At 48.6% G+C, this 12,031-nt stretch overlaps 1 protein-coding gene across 4 annotated transcripts in view; it reads right to left on the bottom strand.

The window, feature by feature from the left end:
* SAMD4A (sterile alpha motif domain containing 4A) overlaps positions 1–12,031 on the bottom strand; it is a 227,237-nt gene that overhangs the window by 27,942 nt on the left and 187,264 nt on the right. For all 4 annotated transcript variants that reach the window (XM_055538109.1, XM_055538111.1, XM_055538112.1 and 1 more), the window contains 2 exons: positions 3,661–3,994; positions 1,341–1,426 (listed from right to left, as the gene is read on the bottom strand). In XM_055538109.1, coding sequence (XP_055394084.1) covers positions 1,341–1,426; positions 3,661–3,994 — 420 coding nt within the window. The remainder of the gene's footprint in view (positions 1–1,340; positions 1,427–3,660; positions 3,995–12,031) is intronic.

Here is a 12,031-nt window from a genome sequence, read left to right as displayed (position 1 = left end):
ATGTGGGTTTCAGGGATGGGGAGGAGGGCCTGGGATGGAAATCCAGTGGGAGACCGCACACCTGCGTGTGAGGGGCAGGTGGAGTCACAGCACAGAAGGGCCGAGGGTGCAGAAAACCAAACAAGCCGCCAGCAGCAGATGGCCTGTGGGCAGCTGGAATGTGGGAAGTGTGTCTCCCTTCCCCGGGGCCCACTGGACTCCTGGGGTTCCAGCTACCAGCGTGGCAAAGCCCAGGGGACTTGGAGGCCTTTACCATCTTATTTTCACATCAAAGTCCCACAAAAGGATCTCAGTGGCCTAGGTTTATCCAGTCCTAAGTTTCCTAAAACCATGACCCTGTCTGTGTAATTCTCTCAGGGGAGGGGCACCCAAGAAGCCACTGGGATCCTGGGTCTGAGGCACAACTGCCTGTCCCCCCATGTCCCTCGGGACAGCCCTGGCCAGGACCTGCCTCGCTCCATCAGAGTTGCTCCATCATTGTCCCGAGAGCCTGGGAGGCATAGCACCAGCCTGACCTTTGTGAAAAGGACAGAGATTGTCATACTGAGTGAAGTAAGTCCGACAGAGAAAGACAATCATCATATGATATCGTTTATATGTAGAATCTTAAAAAATAGTACAAAGCAACTTATTTTTACAAAAGAGAAATAGAGTCACAGATGTAATAAACAAACTTACGGTTACCAAGGGGAAAAGGTGAGGAATATATATGTCAGTGGGACTGACATACACACACTACTATAAGTAAAATAGATAACTAATAAAGACCTACTGTACAGCACAGGGAACTCTACTCAATACTCTGTAATGGCCTATATGGGAAAAGAATCTGAAAAAGAGAGGATAGATGTATATGTAGAACTGATTCACTTTGCTGGATAGCAGAAACTAAAACTACATTGTAAATCAACTACAACCCAATACAATTAAAAAAAAAATTCCTATAAGAATCAGAAATCAAAACACAGCAGAAAGCCCTCAAACCATACCCAACACACACACAGACACACATTATTTGTTCTGAACACTCTCCCCTTTCTCCCTGCTTGGTCCACCCCAGGCTCTGTCCCTCAGGGAGGCCTCCGGAGTCAGAAGCTTCTCTCAGGCACTTGCCTCCACGTCAGAGCTCAGTCTAGGTGGATCTCTGGACACCAGAGGAACACACAAGCTGCGTTTAGGTTTGAAGTCACCACAGCTGAGTTCTGCTCGAGCTATTATTAATGACTGTCTACTCCTCAAAGATGAGATGTCAGAGACCCAAATGATCACCTCACAGAATCTCTGAGAACTACTTCAAAGGAAGGAGAAAAAGCTGTTTCATGAAACCTGTCACTACTTACCTCATGGATTAGACATTTGTCTATGAGCTGTAAATAGGAACTTATATTTTCCTCATCGGGTCTGGAGACCAAGAGTTGTGTGCACACTGGGAATTAAAAAAAAAAAAAAGGATGAATTAGAAAAATGCACATCCATTCTAACCCCTGAGGTCTGCCTCCGATTTCCTTTCAGGACCAATATTTTGAGAGGTATGTGTGACTGTGGCTTTACGTCAGCTTCACAAAAAAGGCCAGGAGGCTCCTCGTTCCACTGAAGTCAAAGGCTTGGTCACCACAGGAGCCCTTGCCTCCAGAAGCCCCTTTGGTTAATTCCACACATACCATTCTATATTAAGCCTTCTGCAACCCGGCCCGAGACAGACACTCTGGAAGAAGAAGAACGCAGCAGCGTCCCAAGCCCTGTCTTTGAAAGAGCGTCCTTTGAGAGGGAGTTCAAAGCCCCTAAAGACCATCAGCCCTCCTCAGAGCAGGCACCATCATTTTATGAATGAGCCGCACATCTCATTTGGAGGAGTGAGGCTGGCGCACCTTGTAGGATGTGAGGTGTGTGGGCATGCACATGAGTAAGGAGCCTGCTACTCATTCACGGGAGGGTGATTTTCTCAAAGTGATACCCACACATTTATATATACACAGGTCCACCTACACACCCAAGTTCAGAGACAGAGCACAACACACACCCACTGGGCAGCTCACGGCCACGCTAGTGCAATTCACTCTATTCCCATCCGAAAGAGCCTGCTGTTCTGCTTTTGATGGGAATGTTTAGAAGGACAGGTGGAGGTGGTTGGACAAAGACATCAGTTAGGAGTAAAAATGCCTTGCTCTCAAGATCAAGCTTAAAACCTGGGCACCATGATTCTTTCTCTCCCTCATCCCACATACCTGATCTGCCACAGAATCCCATTTATACCATGTCTTGGCACATAGGTTTTTCAGTATAACACTGTGGGTAATAACAAAACATGGAAACTACCTCTATATCCACTAATTGGGGCCCTGTCAAATTATGGTTTATGCATATGGGGGAACAGTATGCAGCCTTTAAAAAAGAATGAGATGGTACTTTTGTATTGATAGGAATATTGAAAGCATATAATGTAAAAAAAAAAGCTGTAGAGAAATATATAAACAAGACCTGTTTGTGTGTAAAAAGGATGCTCATGTGCTTTTATATAATTACAGTGTTTCTGAAGGGATATTCTGAAATGTTTATAGCAGTTACCTCTGGGGAGGAATATGGTAGGGCCAAGGGTAGAGGTGGGGGCTATTTTCACCTTTCATCATTTTTCATTTAGCTCTGATTTTTATGTTGAGTGTGACTTGAATTCATAATTTATTTGAAAGTAGTTAAATTTTAAAAAGCAGCCATGCCACAGGAATGCAGAGCCCACATGGATCGTGTCATGGGTAAGGGGGTGAAGTACAACATTCTCAGGTAACCAGCCCACCTGTACCTCCAGCAGGGGGTCATCTACTCTAATCCACACAGCAAGGAGCCCCTTGGGGTTAGGGGAGACTGAGAAAGTGAATGGGGTGGGGGGGACCCATGCTGACCATGAAGCAGGTGGCATTTCAGCTCCAAAGGATGCTACAAGTCACCTCCTCTGAACCAGAATTCTACAGATCTCAGTCTTTCTAAGAACACGAATCACCAGGAATCTCTCACTGTACCTATGTAAGACTCAGGTGTTCCCTTTCTTTTGGTTAGAACTCAGTTCTTTGAAATGGTCTGAAATATTGGACAATAGAAAACACACTGGTCCCCCTTCCCAGAGGAAAAGTACTGGCATTCACTACATTTTTAAAATAATCAAGAGCTCTTGAGAAACACCTGATCAAGCACAGATTAGTGTTGGACATGGTAAAGGATACGTGCATAAGGGTCTGGCTCAGGGCAGTCACGGGTAGAAGGGGTGCTGTCAGCCAGGGACCATGTGTGAATTCTGTGCTGCCCTACAGACACAGGCAGCGTGGCCATGGTACCTTGGGTGGCCTGTAGGAAGCCTGCCTTTAGCTTGAGAGTCCAAAGGCCCAGTGAATGGTCCACCAGGAGGGCCCTGTGGGCCCTGGTCTGAGGGAAGGGGAAAGATGGGAGCTAGGGTGAAGGAAGAGGCCTTGACGGGGTGGTTTGTCCGAGAGCTTGGAATCCAGATCCAAATACCTTTCCCCTCTAGGCTGCACTTTCTGCATCTGTAGAATGGGCTAATAACATGGATTCTGGCAGTTCACCCCACACCCAGGGGAAGCCCATGGGAATGGGTAGCTCTGGTCAGGGGTGTTGAGAAGAGAAAAGGGCAGGTGGGAAAATTGGGCTTACCTTTCCCCATGACACGTGTGAACTGCCCGGGGAGATCCCCCTCCGGCAGGGGGGTGACAGCCAGCTCCCCGTCACAGCTGCTCAGCTGGTGTGGCTGGAGCCCGCCACTTGCCCCAGCCGAAGTGGTGGCCGTGGCTCCCGCGGCCGTGGCACTGTCTTTGCAGTCCGGGCTCTGGCTGTCGGGGCCCATCAGCGAAGGCGGGTGCGGGGCCTGGGGCTCCCGGCGGCAAGCCTCTGGGGTGGTGCTCGGTGAGCTGTACGCCTTGATGGGGGTCAGGATCATCTGGTGCAGCTCCTGGAGCGGGAGGCGCAGGTTGCCCCCCTCAATGATGTCCTAGAGGGTCAAAGGGAGAAGACCTCTGTTAGGGTCAGGAACTGGGATGATCCACCTCCATGCCTCCCCTGCCTCTGCCTGGAGCTATTCCCAGATGGGGCTCATGTCTGCTGACACTTTCATTAGAACATTCTTTGGAAGATGGGACAGTTTACAATGTAATCATTCTGGGGACTTCCTCGGTGGTCCAGTGGTTAAGAATCTGCCTTGCAATGCGGGGGACATGGGTTTGATCCCTGGTCCAGAGCTAAGATTCCACGTGCCACAGAGCAACTAAGCTCATTTGGCACAACTACTGAGCCTGCGAGCCACAGCTACAGAGTACATGTGCCAAAATGAAAGACCCTGCATAACGCAACAAAGATCCCAAGCATCGCAACTAAGACCTGATGCAGCCAAATAAATAAATGTTAAAAATTAAATCATCAATATTAGCCCAGGTAGAAAACTTTAAAAATACATACATGTATAATGAGGGAATAGAATCACTTTAAAATCCCACTAAGATGCTGACTAAAATGATTTCGGTGTATTTCCTTCCCTGGCATCCTCTGTGCCTTTCCTTAAAGTGCATTTGATATAGTTTACGTCACACACTTTAGAAGCTACACAACAAAGTTATACAGGGCCACATGTTTCCTGTCGTATGATTTGTTTTAGATGAAGGAACCTGCTCATTCACACTTTCATCCAGCCCATGACAGAGGCAACACAGGCGTGGTTAGAAGCACCAATGCTAAGACAGATGCTTGGGTCTGATACAGCTGTGTGCCCTTGGGTAAATGACTTCTCTGTGCCTCAGTTTCCCTGTGTATAAGATGAAGATTACTATAGTACCTGCCTCATTGGTGGTTGCGATGAGGTTAATATTTGTAAAGCTACAGGTTCCTATGTTATGTGATTCTTTGTTAAATTTATTTTATTATTATTATTTTTTAATATAAATTTTTAAATTTTAATTGGAGGCTAATAAAATCGCTGCAGATGGTGATTGCAGCCATGAAATTAAAAGATGCTTACTCCTTGGAAGGAAAGTTATGACCAACCTAGACAGCATATTGAAAAGCAGAGACATTACTTGGCCAACAAAGGTCTGTCTAGTCAAGGCTATGGTTTTTCCTGTGGTCATGTATGGATGTGAGAGTTGGAAGAAGAAGAAAAGCTGAAGAAAGCTGAGTGCCGAAGAATTGATGCTTTTGAACTGTGGTGTTGGAGAAGACTCTTGAGAGTCCCTTGGACTGCAAGGAGATCCAACCAGTCCATCCTAAAGGAGATTAGTCCTGGGTGTTCATTGGAAGGACTGATGCTGAAGCGGAAACTCCAATACTTTGGCCACCTCATGCAAAGAGTTGACTCACTGGAAAAGACCCTGACGCTGGGAGGGATTGGGGGCAGGAGGAGAAGGGGACGACAGAGGATGAGATGGCTGGATGGCATCACTGACTCGATGGACATAACTCTGAGTGAACTCCGGGAGTTGGTGATGGACAGGGAGGCCTGGCATGCTGTGATTCATGGGGTTGCGAAGAGTTGGACACGACTGAGTGACTGAACTGAACTGAATTGAACTGAATTACTTTACAATGTTGTATTGGTTTTGCCATACATTGACATAAATCCGCCACGGGTATACATGTGTTCCCCATCCTGAACCCCCCTCCCACCTCCCTCCCCATACCATCCCTCTGGGTCATCCCAGTGCACCAGCCCTGAGCATCCTGTATCATGCATCGAACCTGGACTAGCGATTCATTTCACATATGATAATATACATGTTTTGGGTGCTCTGACCTGCTGTGCACTGAGCTAGATGGTGTGGGGGATGGGGATATGGTGGGAAAGCTGTTAAGGTTCCCTCGGGGAGTTTACATCCTACCAGGACATGAATATTCATCATGCTGGAGACTGAGAAGCAGGGCAGGGGTTCCTGGGAAAGAGTGCTCCAGGCAGAGGGCACAGCGGGGGCAAAGGCACTGAGGTGGGAGCCTGGAGCATGTGAGAAACAGCACGGAGGCCTGAGCTGGAGCAGAGAGGAGGAGGGGTGGGGTGGGACGTGAAGTCCAAGGAGCCACAGGGCCTGAGTGGAGAGGAGTCAAGTCAGCAGGCTGGGGCAGGGATGCAAGAATGTCTTCTACATGAGATGAGAAGTCAGGGAAGGTTCTGAGCAGGGGAGTGATGTGTTTCAGAAGGATCATTCTAGAGAAAAATAAGTATTTTACACAAACATATATATATATACTATAGAGGCAGACCTTGGAGATATTGCAAGTTTGGTTCCAGATCACTACATAGAGTATCACTCATTTTTTTTGGTTTCCCGGTGCCTATAAAAGTTATGTTTACACTACACTATACAGTCTATTAGGCTTCCCAGGTGGTGCTAGTGATAAAGAACCCACCTGACAATGCAGGAGACTTAAGAGTCCCAGGTTCAACCCCTGGGTCAGGAAGATCCCCTGGAGCAGGGCATGGCAATCCACTCCAGTATTCTTGCCTGGAGAATCCCATGGACAGAGGAGCCTGACAGGCTACAGTCCATAGTGTCGCAAAGAGTCGGACACGACTGAAGCAACTTAGCACACAGCACATATAGTCTATTAAGTGTGTCACAGCGTTATGTCTAAAAGAACCAATGTCCATACCTTAATTAAAAAATGTTTCATTGCTAAATAGTGCTAGCCATGATCTGAGTCTTCAACGAGTTATAATCTTTTCACAATAGTAACATCAAATATCACTAATCACAGATCACTATACCAAATATCATAATAATGAGAATGTTTGAAATATGATGAGAATTACCAAAACGTGACAAAGACACATGAAGTGAGCAAACGCTGTTTGCAAAATGGGGCCAAAAGGCTTGTTAAACTCAGGGCTGCCACAAACCTTTGATTTGTTAAAAAAAAAAAAAAGGCAGTATGTGTGAAGTGTAATAAAATGAGGTATGCCTATAATGTATATAATTGTATGTAATATATCCATGACTTTATATAATGAAATTGAATCCTTCTACACATACAGTTTGATATCCTGGGTGTTATTTATTAGAAAAAGCAGTGAAAGTTGATTCTGATGGACATCTATCTGTCAGATGCTCACAGAGGCGCAGAACAGGCTCAGATGCTTGGGGATGGTGGTCAGGGGCTGGGGGTCTCCCTGGTGTAGGGGGTGTGCCCTGCTCTCTGCCACAGTGCTGCCCAGTGATTATGCAGCAAACCTCTCCCTAGGACCCAGGAAGGACCTTGACAATCAGGGCCCTGATTACTAATGAAGTATTTAATCTTCTGAGAGCCCAGAATAGCAAGAACATAATTTTAAAAGCCTGAAGCATGAGTACCAGCCCGTTCCTGGGATCCTCTCTTATCAAGAAAAATTGCTCGATGATGTCAAGCAACACAAGCTGATGGGACACGATCATTTCTGCACCCAGATCTCCCATCAATCAGTTAGAAAGAGGAAATCTGAGGACGCAGGCCTGTTTCAATTCTGGGCACCAAAACACCGACAGCCCGCCCGGTTGCTGGCGGGAACTTGCTTTGTGTGGGGGGGTTGGAAGCAGAGCCTGAATTGTGCCTCGGCCTAGTTGGCACCCCAGGATTCCGAGGGAACTGAAATGCTAAGTAGCCACCAGAATTGTCTCAAACCTGTCCAGGGCCACTCTCCAGTCTATTTTAGGGGAGAGAATCCATTTTCCTTTTAAAGAAGTGGACTTTGCAGAGCCTACACCCTTCCTTCTCAACCTGGCAGAAAGGGGCATGGTAAGACCTGCCTGCAGCCTGTGCCCGCAAGCTCAATGCCTGAGTCAGGATGCTCCTGGTCAGTCCCAGTTTTCCTGACGCTGGGCTGGACTGGCCCTTTGCAGAGTCTGATGCTGTCACATGACTGGTCCCTTGACTTCTGACATGGTATCAGGGCAGGACCCATAGAGGCAAGCTAGCCAACCTAGGCCAAGAGAGCCCCTGCTGCCTTTTCTGATCAAACTACATGCCAACCAGACAAGCCCTGCCTCAAGGTTCTCCAGTTCCTGCCAGCACCTGGGGGGTGGGGGGTTCTGACCTCCTTGTCTAGCCCTGACTGAGGAGGGGAAGGGAAATGAGAGGGAGGGGGTAAGGCTGCCCCTTGGGAGGGGGCTGGGCAGACAGAGCTGGCAGGCTCCTCTGGGTGATCACATGCACCCCTGTTGTGCCATCCCATGTGGCAGTACCACTGAGAAGAGCAAATGTGTGCCTGTGACTCAACTGCTACCAACCTCGCCTGCTCTCGACACGTGGTGTGAAGGCTTCTGCAGTTACTCAGTGATGGGGGCGGAGATCTGGGTTCTGCTAAGAGCTGAACTCCTTCAAACCGGGCATGTATACTTGTTCCAAGTTCAAATCTTATGTGATGCTACTGGGGACACCCACACCGAAAAGGAAACCCATAAACATAGTGAATAATGTCGGATACTTTCTGAAAATATCACAATCAGGAATCATGCTTAGCTTGGTCTTTTGCTTTGACCTAAAGCCACTGTCTCAGAGACAACCCCTGGCTTATGACCAGTAGGCAGTAGCTCTGTTGATGCCAGCCTCCGGGGGGCGCACTATGACCATCAGGTTGCATTTCTGACTCTTAAGAGTGAATTCGGGAACTTGAGGGCCCAGGCAGAGAAGGAATCTAGCTCAATCCAGTGCCCTCGACTGGCTGAGGGACCGAACTCCCATGTTGACAAAAACAGGAGATCAACCCAAGTCTCTATGGATCCTTTGTATCATAAGTATAACCCTGCGTTAGGAACTCAAAGAGGCAAACATGAGCACAAAGCAGCACAGCTGCCCTTTAACTACTGTGCAGAAGAGAGGTGAGAGCAGAGTGGGAAGGCTGGACCCTCCTACAATGCAGTCGGTCAGGCAGATGCAGCTTGGGGCCGACAAGGAGGAAGGTGCTCCATCCTGACTGTCCCAGGCTTCCTGGCCTGGCTTTCTTAGGTCTTGGAGGAGGACTGGTTCAGAGCCTCTCTCAGGGCTTGTAACAGCCACAGGGTGCAAATCATCTGGAAAATGGCAGCTGGTGGCATCCCCAGCATTTATGCAGCATCCCATTGCCCCATCCTTCTCTCTGTGAGACGGACTGGACCCTTCACCCAGCAGACAGCACTCCTGCGTCTACTTAACTCCATCCTCTCTATGGGCTGGGCGCTGTCAGACACTGGGGGTCTAAAAAGGACAACAGAATTCTCACCCTAAGATGCTTATGGCTCCCGGGATGGACCCATACATTGTGAGGATGCTGCTAGGATGGGGGCGGCGGGGGTGGTGGGAACACAGAGGTGTGTGTGTGTCTCCTTTCTCCAAGCCAGGTTCCCAAGCTCAGAGAATGGTCAGTTTCACAGTTTGGGAGTCAACTGAAAAAAGACAGTAAATAAAAGCACATGGATGTGAGAGTTGGAGTATAAAGAAAGCTGAGTGCTGAAGAACTGATGCTTTTGAACTGTGGTGTTGGAGAAGACTCTTGAGAGTCCCTTGGACAGCAAGGAGATTAAACCAGTCCATCCTAAAGGAAATCAGTCCTGAATATTCATTGGAAGGACTGATGCTGAAGCTGAAGCTCCAATACTTTGGATACCTGATGCAAAGAGCTGACTCATTTGAAAAGACCCCGATGCTGGGAAAGATTGAAGGCAAGAAGAGAAGGGGACAACAGAGGATGAGATGGTTGGATGGCATCACCAACTCAATGGACATGAGTTTGAGTAAACTCCGGGAGTTGGTGATGGACAGGGAGGCCTGGCATGCTAGAGTCCATGGGGTCACAAATAGTCGGACATGACTGAGCGGCTGAACTGAACTGAACTGAAACGCACATGGAAACATTTTCACTATTAAAGATAAATGCTGGAAAATCTGCCCCAGTGACGGTTCTAATCTTACCTTTCCCACCAAACATATTGAGAAGTCTGCACTGCCTCACCCCAAGGCCTCAGTACCATTCATATGCTCCCGTTCTTGGGTTTCTGCTTCCCCTCCCATCTCCCTGAGACTCTTTTGCATCAGGGCTATCAGGGAGCTGCTGGTGGCCAGTTCCAGGGAGCAGTGTTCAGTCCTCATCAGGTGTGACACGTCCATGGCTCCTGATGGGACAGTCCCTCTTTAACCCTCCCACCCTCTGGGGTCTGTCACTGGTCCCTCCATGTCCTCTGGTGCTCCCCATCTAGGGTCCATCCTCAGCTCTTATCACTCATCACACAATTCTGGCCATTTACACATAAACGACCCACAACGGAGTCTTTCAAACCCTTGTGGGCTCTAGACTTGTTCTCTGGGCCACTGACTTGCTACTTCCAGAGGGGTGTCCCAAGGTATTACAGATGCCACCCATCAAACTCAACTCCATTTCTTTCACATTAGTGAAGTGAAGTGAAGTCGCTCAGTTGTGTCTGACTCTTTGAGACCCTATGGACTGTGGCCTACCAGGCTCCTCTGTCTATGGGATTTTCCAGGCGGGAGTGCTGGAGTGGGTTGTCATTTCCTTCTCCAGGGGACCTTCCCGACCCAGGGATCGAACCCAGGTCTCCCGCATTGTAGGCAGACGATTTACCATCTGAGCCACGAGGGAAGTCCTTTCACACTAGTAACTCCTTTATTTTTGGTTCCCAAATGGAATGACACCCAAGCCTGCACCTCCTGCCAATGCCCAGACTCCTGCTAAGTGACTCTCTTATTCTTCTCCACGGTCGTGGCCCCCACCCTGGCTCGGGGCCCGCTGTCCCCCAACACCCCACCAGCACCGATGCCCATCTGCTCTCTGTCCTCACCGCCGTGGAGTCCTCTGTTTCATCCCAGGAAGACACCTCCACCGGCCCCAGTGATGGTGCTGATCACGCTGGGCTGCGACAGCACCACCATGCGTCTGTCTGTGGCACCTCGTGTCCACAGCTCTCCGGGGGTGGGGACTTCGAATTCCTCACGGTTTGCCTCCAGTGAGGACGGGGGAAATCGAGTCCAAGGCAGCTGCTTAGTAAGTGTTCAGTAACTGAGTGGAAGTGCTCTGGACATAGAGCTTATCTGCAGCAGCTGCTGATTATGAACTAGCCACGGGCGGGGCCCCAGCCATCTCCTTAGAAATCTCAGGGTTCTGTGTGACGTAAGAATGCCACTGGAAGCAAGAACATGAGGACAGTGCTTCCAACAGCATAGTCAGTGGAGGATGTCTGGGAATGCCAGAGAAATGGCTAGTGGGAGGCTGTCGCTGGTGGCCTATGTGGGAACAGGTTACTGACAGCCCTCTCCCTGCAACGCAGAAGAGGTGCGGGTTCCAGACAAGAGGGAACAACAGAGCTGAGGCTGAGTCCTCAGTGGACACTGCGGTTCACTCCCACCCCCAGGCCATCAGCTCCTAACGGGACAAGCTCGCAGGTGTCTAAACTCAGGTGTTCTCAGGCAAGCCTGAAATGGTGGTCCACCACCTTCCTCCTCAAAGAAGTCACACCAAATAAACTCATCATGCTTTCCTCTTGGCCAGTAGTTTCTTTCAGATTCTGTGCTACATTTGTCATCTGTTTTAACATGCCCAATCCAGTGGTCCAGGGAGAAAGCTTTCTTTTTTTGGGTGGAGTCAATATTATTCTAGGTGTGAAATATAGGACATAGTGTCACCGAACTATCAAAGGCTAGACAGAAAGTCAGTGGCATATGAGGGCCACCCGAACCACCTTGCTGCCCTTGTGTTGTCTGGTTCGGCCCAGCACTACAAGAGGTGGAGCCAACAGCAGCCATCTCTGTCTCCCAGGTGGGTGCATGACCCTCAGTGACAGAGGATATGAATGAGTTCTTGAAGGAAGCTCCAGAAATAAGAGCAGAAAACACCACTCTTTAACCATAATCTTAGCAATCGAATCCTCCTGCAAAATGTTTTCTGTGCTTTTTAACAGATGAGAAAATTGGCCTATTGAATATTTCCCCAAAGAGAAGTTATATAGAAATGGCAATAAACACTGTTAGATGAATGCCTTGGTAAAGGAGTTGGTGTAAAATTAAGAACAACAACAGTAACTTC

The sequence above is a fragment of the Bubalus kerabau genome, chromosome 10, assembly GCF_029407905.1.
Source record: "Bubalus kerabau isolate K-KA32 ecotype Philippines breed swamp buffalo chromosome 10, PCC_UOA_SB_1v2, whole genome shotgun sequence".
In the NCBI taxonomy this organism is placed as follows: Eukaryota; Metazoa; Chordata; class Mammalia; order Artiodactyla; family Bovidae; genus Bubalus; species Bubalus kerabau.
This window is presented reverse-complemented; position numbering and strand designations above follow the sequence as displayed.